The sequence below is a fragment of the Psammomys obesus genome, unplaced genomic scaffold, assembly GCF_907164565.1.
Source record: "Psammomys obesus unplaced genomic scaffold, mPsaObe1.curated_primary_1811, whole genome shotgun sequence".
NCBI lineage: Eukaryota > Metazoa > Chordata > Mammalia > Rodentia > Muridae > Psammomys > Psammomys obesus.
The window spans coordinates 752936-767469 of record NW_026596155.1 but is presented as its reverse complement, the minus strand read 5'-3'; the positions used below and the strand labels follow the sequence as shown (position 1 = coordinate 767469).

Below are 14534 nucleotides of genomic sequence, written 5' to 3'. Positions count from 1 at the left end.
CCAGCATGAGAACATACCTGTTCCACGTGCGGGCCATAAACATAACGATGCTATCTACACAGATGTCTCCAGTGGTCATTGGGGCCCCTTTGCCGTGTCTGTACCTCCCTTTCCCTGTGTCTTCATGATGGTTTCAAACACATGGCTGTTTATTACCTACAACAACAGGGTGACCCAGAAAAAGACCACGATAGCAAGAAAATCAGACTGGAGAAGGAACTCAAATCGCAGACTGCATCGTCTTCCTCTTCCCACACAGAATCTTCCAAAACAAAGTGAGTATGCCAGGCGGGGACAGCCTGCGCCAGCTTCCCTCTGCACCAGGGCACTGGTGGCTTGTTCCGGGGCACTGGTGTGTTCATTCCTTGGGCAGCAAACTTTGAGCATTTTCTAGACACCTGAAGCTAGTTTTTCCCTTTAGAAGCCCTTTTTATAGTGGTTCTCGGTGACCTAGGGCCTTGCGCGTGCTCTGCCGCTGCGTTGTCTCTTGCCTGGAGCCAGTGATGAAGTTCAGTGGCCGAGGAACCTGGTGAGGTCCTAGCTTTGACCCCTGGTGCTGTGCAGGCAGACAGACAAGTAAAGCGTCATCACCATCTCCTCCTCCTTTGTCACATTTATTTGAACTGTGCAGTGCTCACGTGTCCGTGAGCGGCAGAGGAATGAAAGGACAGGGGAGAGGAGTGGTGTCACGGTGGGGTGGCTACACAAGGTGACTGTTACTGACTTCTGGGTTTAGTCGAGAACTCGCCTCAGAGGAGACACAGCACAAGCGCATCGCAAGTGCATTTTGAGGAGAGTGGGCATGGGCTGGGACAACATGCCACCAGATATGGGGAGACAGTTGAGCGAGCCTATTTGTTGGGGTGGCTACAGGCAGGTGAGCAGCGAAAGCTAACGGTGGAAATGGTTAGAGCAAGTCTTCAGCTTAGTGAAAACTCCAGCTCCAGAAAGCCCCTGAGGTCCGGCCTTCTGCAGCATGACTACCCGCTCCATGCCGTTGCACTCTGCTGTACTGGTGGCCATTTTGTCCTTTATAAGCAAGCACAGCTGTGACGTGTGCTCTGCTTTGACTGTTGCACTCCAGGACCCCCAGGCCCTCCTCAGAGTCCTCAAGAAAGGAAATGCTTCCTCCTCTACCTGTGTCAGCCTCCTCCTCGTCTTCCTCCTCCTCGTCTTCCTCCTCCCAGAAGCCAAGCAAACCTGCACACAAGCGGTCAAAGCCGGATGCAGACACCTGTAGCCAGGACCCTCCCCGAAGTGCCAGCAGTACCAAGAGCAGCTCCAAGGACTCCTCTGTTCCCAAGCACAGAAAAGTCCAGGCCAGGGGCTCTGAGCACAAAGTAAGTGGCGGCAGTGGACATGTGGACATGCTTGATGCCTTCACACGTCAACTTTGTTTTTAAAGAGCAGATGATAAGATAGCTAGCTACTATTACAGAAAAATACGGGGGCGGTGCTTTGTTTTTCCTGAAGTGACCCAGAGACAGGAAAAATGTCACCCTAGCTTTTATAGTTAGCTGTTTAGATGCTTGGCCTAAGAATGGGTTCATTCAGTTTGTGGTCTGGATCTTTAATCTCAAAGACGTCGATTCCCCATCCTAATGGGAAGTGAACCAGGCGTCCTGGTTTCCAGTTCAGCTGCTGTGTGTCGGGTAGGGAGGCTACTGCGCTTGTGTGTTATCGCCTCTTCCTCTCAAAGCGCCAGTTACGGTGGTGGGCGGGTAGTGCTGTCCAGCTAGACTATGGGTCTAGTCACCACCCCGGCTGCTCCCTTGGCTTTGGAAGGCTGCTGCATGGGCCCTTCTGGCTAAGAGGGCCATGTGTATGTGTTTTAAAGGGATCTTCTGAAGATGCTGCAAATCCTTTTCCAGTGCCTTCTTTGCCAAACGGTAACTCTAAGTCAGGGAAGCCACAAGGCAAGTCTGACAGGTAAGTGGTGCCCGCTCCCGGCATGCCCACGTCGCTTCCCCGCCCCAGGTAGTTTGTTTGTTTGTGTGACCCACACCTGCCTTTTCTCCCTCTTTTGCAGACAGCAAGCTGATTTTCACATGAAGGAGGCTAAGAAGTTGAAGTGCAAAGCTGAGGCAATGGTCAGTCGTGGTTTTATGCCCTTGGTTACGCTGCCCCTGACTAAGGGACACATCTGTGGTCCCGTTCTGCCATGTTGTTCACTGTGGGGGTGGGGCAGCGGCTGGGGTGGTGTCTGTATATTCTGGGATAGGGCAGCAGGTAGGACCGTATACCGGGGTGTCTAGGCGGGGGGGCCCGAGGAGTGGGGCTGCTGTTAGCCCCCTGTAAGCAGGATAATCAGGGTCTTAATGGCTGAGGCCTGGGATGTTTTAGGGGACATCAGTTCTTAGATGTGCAGCATGAACTATTGTTAAGTCAGTCCGTGTCCACCCTAAACACTGTGCAGGGTGAGGAAGCCTGTTTGCATTTCAGAGTGATCTTGCGCACAGATCTGAAGGGATGGTTGGCCCCAGGAAGACCGTGCGGGTTCTATAAGCGTGCCCGAAGTCCACGGCTGTCTGCCCCTGCTCGCCACCGAGCGGCTGCAGGGGGAGGGTTTGCTGTGTGCTGCACACATGGTGGGACCGCATCTGCCCTTGCTCTTCATGTAAATCGTTTTTATTACGTTTATCTGTGCCACGGTCAGACGACGACTCTCAGGAATGTGTTCTCCCCTCCCACTGTGTGTGTCTGAGGGTCAGGCCGGGGCAGTAAGCTTGGCAGCAGGCACCTCTACCGGCCGGGCCATCTCAGCCCCCGTCATCATATTTAAACTTTGAAGACCCTGGAGCTTGTATCTGCTGGTCCTCTCAGCTGATTGTCCCATAGACCCACGTGCAGGCCTGTTGGCTCTTTGTGCCTGACTCACCTGTTCGCTTGTGGCCATGGGGACTTTGGTCTGTGCCGTTCTGTCCCAGGTTGTAGGCCCCTGTTTATGATAAAATGGTCCCTGGTCACCTCCCATGCTGTCACCTCGTACTGTGAGGAGTCGAGGCAAGCCCTTGTGGTCCTAGGCCTGAAACTACTCTGCTCAGGCCGTGTAGTGTTGTGCTCTCTGCTGCCTCTCCCACTTTCCAGGAAGCATGGGAGCAGTGTGGCTCTTTCGATTTTCAGGGGGACCCCTTCACCTCATTACTCAAACAGTTAGTTGATATTCCAGAGAGCTTTGTTTCGCTGCTTCTTCCTCTCCAGGGTGCCGGGAGCTCCTTACACCAGGTGCATCTCCCTGTGAAGGTATTCTCAGAATCTGCTAGTTCCCCTAGTGACCCTGTATGTGGCCTCCATCCACTCATTTTCTTAGCATCTCCCTCCTCTTCTTCCTATATAAGATCTGATGTGGTCCAGACTGGCCTCAATCATGTAGCCACCCACCTGCATAGTCCCCAAGTTCTGGACCCCTTGGCAAGTGCCCCTTGGCTACTAGGTTTTATCCACTCCATGACTCTGCAGAGCTGTGCATTTGGTACTCCACGCGGTAAAGTGCACAACTGAACACGGGAGCGTGTCTCATCTTTACACCGGACTCTTCTTGAGGAGGGAATTCCAGCTGTGCCTGGCAACTCTGATTCAGGAGATCTGTGCCACTGTGCCGGGAGTGCCACTGTTAGCCTTGCAGGGTACCTAAGGAAGTGCGCTTGGACTGTCGGATGACACTACATTTCTGTACCCAGGGTAATGCTAGTTTTGGAAATTCCCCGAGAAAACTTGTTTTAAAATAGGTTTGAGAACTGAGTCCTGGGCTTGCACACAGGAGTTGGGAACACCTGTCACTCCTACAGAGAACCTGGCTCTGTCCCCAGTTCCCAGGGCAGGCAGCTCAGGCCTCTGTAACTCCAGCTCCAGAGGATCTGGCGCCCTCCTCTGGCCTCTGCAGGCACAGCACATGTGTGGTACCGTAACACATGCAGGCAAACACCCAAACACATGAAAGTAAGAGAATGAAAGTCCCGGCAGTGCAGCCAACAGTCACCTACACAGCTGATGGAGATACTGATGCGTCCTAGTTTGGCTCTTATTCCGTCACTAATTTTCTGAGCTTATGCCTTCTAGGAAAAAAAATTCTAAATTACTCCTAAAAGCTGCAGAGCTTTCGAGCCTCTGAAATGTAGGTATGTGCGCAGCACCCCGCTTTGCCCCTCCACTGTTAAGACTCACAAGCAGCAGTAGCAGGGAAGAGCTGTTTGCCATCCCGGACAGACAGCCACGGCGGGGTAACGCGAGCAGCCTCCGACGGATTGATGTGTCATTGCCTTCCTGTGCCACGCGTATCTTTACCGCTTTCCTGGCGAGTGGCAGCGCTAGCAGAAATTACCAGCTGGCCCCCGGGAGGTGGCCGCTCTCAGCGTGCAGTGCAGACACCACAGTCCCATCTGCCTGCAAGAGGCCCAAGGGGCCAGCCGCGTGCTCGGGGTCAGGCAGACTTCCGGTCTGCTTCCACGTCTACACTTCCACATATCTCTGAAGGGGTTTCGAGAGCCCGTCCCTGTTGGCCAGGGCGGATCTCTGTCCGTAGAAAGCCAAGGTGCCAGCTGGGTGTGGTGGCTCACACTTGGTGGCTCATGCCTGTGATCCCAGCACTCTGGGAGGCTAAGGCAGGCGGATCTCTGAATTCGAGGCCAGCCTGGTCTACAAAGCGAGTCCAGGACAGCCAAGGCTACATGGAGAAATCCGGTCTCACAAAATAAAAGAAAACAAAGCCACGGTGCCAAAGGGAATTAACAGTTCGTTGGGCTCCGAATAATCAAGCGAGCACTTACATGCTTTAGAACCTCAGCCTCCCTGGAGAACCCCGTATCTGTCCAGCCAGTGAGCTGGCCGTGTGTCTCAAGGTATTTAGTGAGCCGCTGGACGGCAGTGTCGGCCTAGTACGGAGTTCTTTCTTCTTTCCTGGTGAGTCTGCTAGAAGACACTTTCTGTGGGTCAGAGCTGACTGCTGTGGCCGTTCCGCTTGTTCTGTTCATTCTCTGTCACACACCTTTTCATTGGGAGTGCAGACATGGGAGAAGCTGAAACTGAGAACCGTGTGCAGCCTCATGTAGCGTATGCTCTTCTTCCACAGGCGGACAAGGCCGGAAAGGCCTTCAAGTATTTGGAGGCTGTCGTGGCTTTTATTGAGTGTGGGATGGCCATGGAGTCCGAAAGCTCGGCAAAGTCCGCATTTGCTGTGTACTCGGAAACGGTGGACCTCATCAAGTGAGTGCTGGGTGCTCCACCACCTCCCAGACCTGCCGGAGGGAGCCTGGGAGGGCGCTCTGCTCAGGTTCCACATCTGATGTCTTCTCTAGGGTGTGCTCCCTGCATTTCAGGGTCTAGTGAGACTGTGGCCACGCCTGGGGGAGCAGGCCTCGGGCCCAGGTCTTGTGAGGGGCTTACAGTTGCTCTTAAGCCCTGCCCTTCTGTGTTGCACTTCCCTTCTTCTGGATGGAGCTAACACAGCCAGCAGACCTGGGCCCCGGGGCCTCCCTTGTTTAATGTCTTGCACTGCTTTATCTCTCTGCAGGTTCTTGATGTCACTAAAGTCCTTCTCAGATACCTCGGTGCCAGCACAAGAGAAGATATTTGCAGTTTTATGGTGTGGACGTTATTTCTATTTGTATAACTAGTACTAAAGCTTGGTTTTGTTTTCTTTGATTTAAAACATGTTTGTTGTAGGTGGCGATTAATATTTATTTACTATTGATATATCTTTTAGTAACGATGCTGTTGATCCTAAACAGCTGTATAACCAAATCACCACACAGAGACTATGATTTATTTAATTAACCTAGAACACAATGCTGCGCAATAGTTACTCCATCCTAAACCTCCAAGCCCTATAGTTTCCTAACATTTAGATTTCCCACATTATACTTGCTTTTAGTGAAATCTTAGGTCCGGTTCATTCTCCACATTGTTCCAAGACCTCTCCTCCAGCTCTGCTCTCCCAGCTCTCCTGCCCTTCTCTCCTCCTCTGCCTCCCAACCTTCCTGTCCTCTGGCTCCTTCCTCTCTTCCTGTTTCCTTTCCATTGCTCAACATTGTGGCTGGTTGTTTTATTTTGGCATGTTTACACAAAGTTGAGACAGGTGATGCTTAGAATAAGTATCACAATGCAATTGTGATTGAAATCCGAGAGTGGGGGAGATAAATCAGCATTTAAATGAACAAGGATAAGGTGTATATATTTTAAAAGGACGTTATACCAACAAATGTTTTTAATTTTATTTTTATTATTTTCCTGAGACAAAGTCTCTTTATAGCTCTGGCTGTCTTGGAACGCATTATGTTAGACCAGGCTGGCCTCTAACAAAAATCCTCTTGCCTCTGCCTCATCAACAACCAGTGCTGGCATGAAAGATGTGTGCCAGCATGCTTGGGTCTGAATTAATTTTCTTAAAGTGAAGATTAGGGTAGGAGGGAACTCAATCCCACTCAGTGGTCATTAGGATCTGCTGTGCTCTTCAAATGTCTCGGGGGAAAAAGTGCTTTGGTCTTAGGATTCAAGTGATGTTTGTGCATTTGTTTTCCCGCCAGCACTTACTTTTGGTGGCAGCGTACAATGCAGTGAGAGGCTTGAGGGGACTGCCATGGCCAGAGAGAACCAGTGCACCCACAGAGGGTGGGCTGGCAGTGTGTCTGTCCATAAGGTCAAGGTCACCCAGCAATTCATTTTAACCTGTTTTTGTTCACAGCTTGCGTTGCCAGTCTCTGCTGAACATGGCGATGTTTCGATGTAAAAAAGACATAGTCATGAAGTATTCTCGCACGCTTACTGACCACTTCAAGAGTTCTTCCAAAGTGGCCCAGGCACCTTCTCCGTGCACGGCAAGGCAGGTGTTAATTCTTGTTAACTGACACACAGTCAAGTCACGCTTTGCTTATGTAAGTTTGTGTGTGTGGCTTTGGGTTTTCCAGAATTCATGTAGTTTTCCAGAGTTCATCTTTAAACTTAAGCCGCTAGCTGCTGTGTCCCTCTGAGAAATAGGTGAATTAAACTTAGGTTGACAAGATAATGCACAAGGTCCGCCATCCCGTCCGACCAGCCAATAAGCACATCTTCCCAGGCGGTTGCATGAAAACAGCTAGTGCTGAGCCTTCCCCAAACCGCATCTTCAGTTCAGTTGAGAAGGCAGGAACAGTGAGAGATTAACAACATTAACATAGTGCCTGAGGATGGGCTGAGCAGGGCACCACCCCCCCCCCCCCCCCCCCCCCCGCCTCTGCCTCCCTCCCGAGTGCTGGGATTACAGGCGTCACCACCACCACCTTGGGGGTCGGCTGTTTTAAGATGAAGGTGAGGTTGGAATGCATTTGTTCATGGTCCTGCCTGGGTGCTGTTTGTTTTCTAAGACAGGAGCTCACTCTGTCTAGCCCAGACTGGCCTTAAAACTGTTGTCTTTTTATCTCAGCCTCCTAAGTATGTGCAGCATGTGTTGTTTTGCTTCTTATTTGTTTGTGTTTCTCCTGAGCCATGCTTTTAGAGAGTATTAAGTATAACACAGAGCCACTTCCAGCGATAAGAAACGAGGGACTTAATGTGGCTTCTTTTAAAAAGCCATCCTGAGTCTAGGTGAATGTGTCGTCGCCCTGTGATTTAGCTAGGGTGGCATCTTTATTCCAACCCTCTCGGCTGCCAGGGCGGCCACCCTGGGCAACTCCTGGTTGTCAGGTCGCTTCTGCAGCGGCTTGCTGCCTCCTTGCACGCTGATGTGATTGCACTTTTCTTTTCCTTTGACCCAGCTGAAGTGAGTGAGTACGTAGGACCTAGGCCATCAGCCAAGGGTCAGGGTGAGGTCTGGGTTCCTCCGTCACAGCCCCCGTGCCCAGCCTGCTGCTGGTCTGCCCCATGTCTCTGTTTACTGATTCGGTAGGGGCTTTTGGAGGCGGCACGCACCGTGCCTTTGTGGTGCTCTGGCCCAGGGAAAGGAAGGACGATAAATGCATAGTGGTGATGCTCAGTGGTAGCTCTGCGGGACTCTGTCAGGTCTGAGCAGGTGGACTGCTGACTGATCGGAGGAGAGCAGACCACACACGGGGATACGGCTCAGTGACGCCTACCGACCTCAGTTTACTGCCCTGCTCTGCATCGCTGTTGCTGCTGCCTTCACAGCAGTGGGAGGAGGGGGTCGGGGAGGAGTCCAGAAGAGGAGGAATTGGCAAAGGCTCAGACAGTGCTGGCAAGTGGGCCAGTCTTCCAGATGCCTTTGATCTCGTAGGAGTGGCTTTAGCAGCGATTACTGTTTTGGGGAGCACACCCTGAGATTTAGACCCAAGTTCCAGAGACCGTAGCCTGACCTGGTCTATGCGATTAACCAAGTCTCTCTCCGTCCTTACAGAAGCACGGGTGTTCCGTCCCCCCCTCTCCCCAATGCCTTCTCCTGCCAGCTCCGTGGGGTCCCAGTCAAGTGCTGGCAGTATGGGGAGCAGCGGGGTGACGGCCACCGTCAGTACCCCAGTCGCCATCCAGAATATGACCTCCTCCTATGTCACCATCACCTCCCATGTCCTTAAAGCCTTTGACCTTTGGGAACAGGCAGAGGCTCTTGCAAGGAAAAATAAAGGTGAGGGGCTCTGCGGCACAGGCAGCGTGGCCGGGGGGGGGGGGGGGCGGCAGAGGGGGGGGGGGCGGCGGTTCACGTTTCTGTTCTGTCTCATGAAGAAAAGCAGTGGATAGCCTCACTCTCCCCACTCGGCTTCGCAGCCCGGCTGCAGTTCTTCCATGAGGTCTGAGGTGTGAGTTAGATTTCTGAGGCTGGATCCTTTCGGGCCAAGTCAGAATTGGTGGTAGCCTCTCCCCAGATGTTGGCATCACTGAACTGAAATACTGAAGCAGAGGTGTGGTCTGCCCCTCCCTCGGCTCAGCACACTTGAGCTGAAGCAGCTGCAATCTGAGACATACAGCAGGGCACCTGGGGAAGGAGCGGGAACTCCAAGGTGTGAGTCAGGGGAAGTGACTAGAGGCCATGCCAGCAGCCCCCAAATAAAGTTTATACATAGACAGACAGACAGACAGACAGACACACACACACACACACACACGACATGGGAACACCACTGAGTTAAAGCCTATTCGCACACGCACACACACATACACACACATGCACGTGAATACCATTACATTACATTTTTTTCATGATTGGAAGACCCCGACCTGCTGGCTGTAGCTCTAAGTTCTCTGTAGCCTCTCTCCCTTCTTGGCAAACTAGGCTTGTCTTTCCCCCTCCTCTCCCGCACTCCTGGACCGCAGTGCATCAGCTGGACACTTGAGACCCCCAGTCACTGTGCAAGACATGAGTTATGGACTGGTTCTGTGTAGAAGGTTCCCGGCTTATAATCTAGGGGAAGACTGAAGAATTAGCTGGCACGCAAGGATCGTACTGGATGAGGACTGTTTGTGTTTTTGTCTTAGTTTGACGCTGCACATGTATTTATTGAGTGTGATTTGCATTTTCTTGCAGAATTCTTTGCTCAGCTCAGCACAAAAGGACGCATCTTGGCCCTCAACAGCAGCCTGGTGGACCTGGTGCACTACATAAGACAGGGTTTGCAGCGGCTGAAACAGACCTCCAAAACTCCCTAATGCAGGCCGGGCTGGCTGGATGCCTCGGGATGTCTTTGCTCAAGCAGAAACCTTGATCCAGTATGGACCGTAGTCTGAGCGGCGTGTCAAAGAAGAGAAGCACCATGAGCTGCCAGGATGCTTGTCTTAACTCACAGGAGCTGTGTGGCCATCGGAGGGACGCTGGTCAGCAGAGCGGATGGCGGGAAGTGATCTTGCCTTTCCGGAAGGAAGGGCGGAAGTGCAGTGGAGCCTGAGTGGCATACGAACGGTCTAGAAACATTTCTGATTTTTCTGTTTGTTTGTTTGAACAATAGCATACACATTGCAAATGAGAGGAAGAGAACAAGTTTTAAGTCTGACAACAAATTCTTGTCATCTCAGTAGCCACACTAGTTCATGTCTGGAAGGAGTTTTTATTTTTTGAATAATATTTTTTGGTGAAGGGTTTTATGGGTATTTTTTTTTTTCTTTTCGTGTTTTAAAGGAAACATTTAGTCCATTCTAGTGGCCACCTGTGAAGCAGAAGTGAAGGCCACTCCACCGCTCCTCCCCCTGCAGGGAACAGTGGCTCTGATGACACCCAGAGGTTCCGTCTGGAGTGTCCCTCCCAGTGCCTGGAGTCCTGCACACTGTCGAGCCCTGGTCCCTCTGGCTGTGCTTGCTGAAAAGCCTCCCTCAGCCCAGAGGGGCAGCATTTAGATCTGGGAGCCCTCGTGCGGTCTTCCCCACACCTCCGGAGGCCTCACAATTCCTCCTGCCACACTCAGGGGAAGGAACTTGCCGGGCAGCATGCTCGGCGTGGTGTGGCTTGGGCAGAGGGAGCCGTGTCCAGCTTGGGCAGGAGGCTGACACACTTGACGCGTCTGCTGGAGCTGGGATCCAGGTGCTGACGGGACTGTGGCTGCTCGTGAACCCGAGAGCAAGGTGAAGTCTTCCTAGAGAGGCTGTATTTTTCTGCTAAAATATTTTATATTTATAGCAAAACTCAACTTTCTAAAGCCCTTGACTACCCAGGGGACATTGGCCCCTGTGAAGATGTGGAGACTTGAGGGGAGGGGACAGATAATTCAACTTAAAAAAAAAAAAAAATCCACTACCATACAGCTTCGTGCAGACCATGTTCTCAGGTGTCACGATTTGATGAGGTTGGGAAGACCCGTGACCTCATGGCTATACCCCGTCCACATACGTTAGCATCACTGACAGGAAGTGAGAACACACCAGAATTCACACCTGCTTCTAAGCACAGGCTGGTCATTGCACCTTTGAAGGTCATCGCTGAATACGTTTGAGTGCAGTGGTTGTTTTCTGTTTTGTTTTTTTCCTTCTAGAAAGTAGAATTTGCACATGCATTCACATGGAGGTAACTGGTTTTTTACCCACTCACTGTCTCTGCTTCCTGCCAGCCATGTTTGTGAGTTCGCATTTATAGATCAGTGGAGACAGGAGACCACCTTTCCTTAGCGAGGGCGCCTGTGGTCCCCATGGTAAGACAGAGACTCTCTTGGCACCTTGGTCAGTCTTCACAGGGACTCTGGGTGAGTGCAATGCCTGCTTTTCTGGGGCACAGTGTGTGCTCCTCTCTGTGCGGTGTTCCTCGGTCCTCTCGGCCTTTTATCCTGGTTTGGATAAAGCCTTGTGCATATCTGAGTATAGGCCATGGCTGTGACCCGGCTCAGCAGGTTTCTTTATTGATGTTCTGAAGCAAAGCCCTTTTTCTCTCTGCGGCTCAGATAACAGTTTGTGGGAGGTTGTCTCCGAGCTGTGCCACCTCTTCAGAGTTGGCCTGCGGGCACCTCGGATCTTTTCCCTCTTGCATGGCTGCCTGTCAGTTGTGAATGGGTATGATCCTTGCGGCGGGTTTTGAGAACGTGTGTGTTCTACCATCGGACCACTGTGCCCCTTGACTGGGCGCACTCACCAGTGCAGGAAGAACGGGCTGCCTCATTCTTGGTATGGACGTGTTTCCTCAACTCTGTATACTACGATTTGTATCTTGAGAACTAACCAAGTTGGACAGCTGCATTTGTATCAGGTTGGTGTGAAGCTCTTGCTGGTTTTCCCACAACTCTGTACCTGAAGCGGGAGAGCCGTCTCTGGTCAGTTCTGGTCTTGCTTTCACTGGAGAAACCTGAAGCCTCTTTGAAGCCATTTGCACTTTTCACTGTATGCTAACAGTCAGTTCCCAAAAGGCAAATTAATTTGGGAGGACTATAAAATGAACCCTTTGAATGTGTGATGCTCTGATAACCATAGAGAACACACATTTATTTCATGGTGAGGAGTGAATAAATCAATCTTGCCTTTGTCTCTACAAAGGGTGTGTGTGCCCGTCTGTCTGCAATAGAAAGTAGAGGAACACACTTTTTCCCAAGTGTTGAATGTTTTCTATTTTGGAAATAAGTAAAATTTCATACATGTAAAAAACCCTGCTCTGTCATAAAAAGCAACGCTGCTAAATCGGGTTGCCAAGAGGGCAGGCCATGCAGAAGCAGGACAGGAGAGGCGAGCAAGCGCTAGCCAGTGGTCCCTCGCACTTGTACGGGAAATAGCTGTATTTTTCTTTAAAAAAAATTTTGTAGATGTTTTGACAAAAATGTCTTATCCATTCCCTGGACAGACTGGACCATCCCCACCCAGCCCCATCTGTGTTTGGTAGGTCTTAGGAAGCTTAGCACACTCTTCCCTGTCGTAATTGAAAATGTGCTTTAGCTGATACCTTACATGTTGATGGTAGGGACAGACTCTCGTTTTACGATTCCTGTTTGGAAACTGTCAGGATGACTGTGCGCCTCAGTGATGGCAGAGGGTTGGCAGGCTTGGCGAGACAGATCTGTGCCTTTGTACCAAATGTAATTTCTGAAGTGATGCTGTTCATTTTGCCACAGCGTCAAGTGGTTTCACAGGTTTTCTGTTTACTTTCCTGCTTTGTGAAGTTTGAAGTGAGTTGGTCTATATATATATATATATATATATATATATATATATATATATATATATATATACACTTTAAAATATATATAAATCTTTCCACGCCTCCTACAGATTCCTTCTTTTTCTTAATAATTCATTTCCCCAACACTACAAAATGTCTTTGAAAATTTACCATTTCATCTGTTTCAATCTTTACCACCGGTTAGAGTATTTAAATCTCCTAAGAATATTTTGGGCTCCTTTTAGAAACACAGAAGTATAGGCTTTCTCACTGAGCTGTGGAGATGCTATGATCAACTTTGATGTCCCTCTCCTGCCTATTTCGGTTGGTTTTGGTCCATTTGGAAATAATGGATGTGAGGGCTTTTCCTGTGCCTTTAATTTGTCCTTCTGCGGAAGGGCAGAAGGGCAGAAGGGCATGGTGTTGGGATGTTCCTTCAAAATCTGCAAGTGGTATTTGTGCCAGGCAGTCCTGCAGTGTGCCGTCCAATTATGCCGATTCCCCGTTGGCTGAGAACAGTTGCTGAATGCCCATGCTCTTAGGGACACACTGAAAAACACCATTGACATTTCTTCAGGCGACTGTCAGTTTCTCGGTTCCTTGGGGCTGACTCACACTTTATTCTGTTCTGCTGTGCACCTGACATCAGCAGTGACCATCATGTGCAGACGAATGCCTCTTTTCCTACCCAAGAGGGAGCCAGAGGACAGGGCGGAGCCTGGAGCTCCCTGTGAGCCTGTGGATTGATTGCTACATTGTCCATGGGACACTGGGATGGGCCAGCCAAAGGCAGGCCACGCTGCACTGTTGGGCCGGGCAGTGGCTGCCCCAAGGGAGATGAACTCGCGTTGTCTTAGCAGTGCTCAATACAGGCAGTATTAAGTTTGCCGTTTGCTCAGGCCATGTGGTGCACATCCTCATGATATCAGGCAGACGCTGTTCATGTTGCGGTGTGGGCATGTGTGTCCCGAATCTTTTTTTTTTTTTTTTTTTTCTGAATGTGATCATGTTTTGGATGATACCTGAGCAGGGTTGCCTTTTTTTATTTATTACCATTATATATTATATTATATATATTATATATTTTCTTTCTTATAATGTTAGAAAAAAGTCAGATCTTGGGATTAAAATTGCTTTAAGGAGGAGTAGGTTGCCCAGGTGATGCTGAAATCACTGGTCTGCCTTTACTGAGTCCTTGATCCCTGTGGAGTAGGTGCCGGCTAGCACCAGTGCAGTGGTTTTGGCTGCGGGCTAGGAAGCGCTGATCTCCCAGCGAAGAGGGGCAACGCAAATCCGGGGAAACGCCACATTACCTTGTTTTTGTTTTTTAATCAGCTTCAGCAATAGAACTGCAAACTTGGCTTTTGTGAATAAAATTTAGCTGCCTTGTGGAATCCTTTGAAAGAGGCAGACATGATCTGTGAGAGAATTCTTTTTTTTTTTTAAAGAAAATCTGCAAAAGATCTTTCCAAAGATAATGTGCCACAGATCTTTTTTTTTTCTCTGTAATGAGGATTAAGTGCTGTTTTTAAAAAATGTAATTGACTTGTTCATCTTCACAGTCTTTCCTTTCCACAAGATCAAACTGTAGAAAAAAATATTTAATAAAAATTTAGAGAAATCATTGGAGTGATTTTTTTATTTTGTTCAAATAAGGTGATCCTTATTTTTGTCTCTGGGTGGAGCTAAAGCTGACCTCGCCCGAAGGGGTCCTCCTGCCTTCCCTTCCCTGGTGCCATCACAGCTACCAGGGCGGAAGAAAACAGCTCGGTGTGTAAAGCTTCACCTGTAACCACAGTGAGCTGCCGGGACATTCTGCTGCCCTCGCACTGTGTGCTTGCTGTTGACGTGGAGAAGAAACGGAGTCTGAGGGCAGCCGGCCACTAGCGTGGCATCATCCTGTGGCTTCCCGGGAGCCTGCCTTCAGCGTGTTGCTGCACGTGGGCTTGTAGCACACTCAACGCTCAAGTACCCGGAGGCTCTCTGGTCTTCTGCTGCCCTCAGGAATTAGGTAAGACCCTCAGCTCCCCAATTTTTGGCTCTGTGGCTT

At 50.2% G+C, this 14534-nt stretch overlaps 1 protein-coding gene across 1 annotated transcript in view; it reads left to right on the top strand.

Annotated features, from left to right (window-relative positions):
* The window catches only part of Aff1 (ALF transcription elongation factor 1), a 157771-nt gene extending 143663 nt beyond the window's left edge, over positions 1-14108 (top strand). Inside the window, 10 exon segments of the mRNA XM_055594511.1 lie at positions 169-275; positions 1085-1340; positions 1838-1929; positions 2030-2090; positions 5069-5202; positions 5510-5581; positions 6680-6817; positions 8324-8342; positions 8344-8548; positions 9446-14108. Coding sequence (XP_055450486.1) covers positions 169-275; positions 1085-1340; positions 1838-1929; positions 2030-2090; positions 5069-5202; positions 5510-5581; positions 6680-6817; positions 8324-8342; positions 8344-8548; positions 9446-9567 — 1206 coding nt within the window. The 3' untranslated portion in view covers positions 9568-14108.
* The last annotated feature ends 426 nt before the right edge of the window (positions 14109-14534 follow it).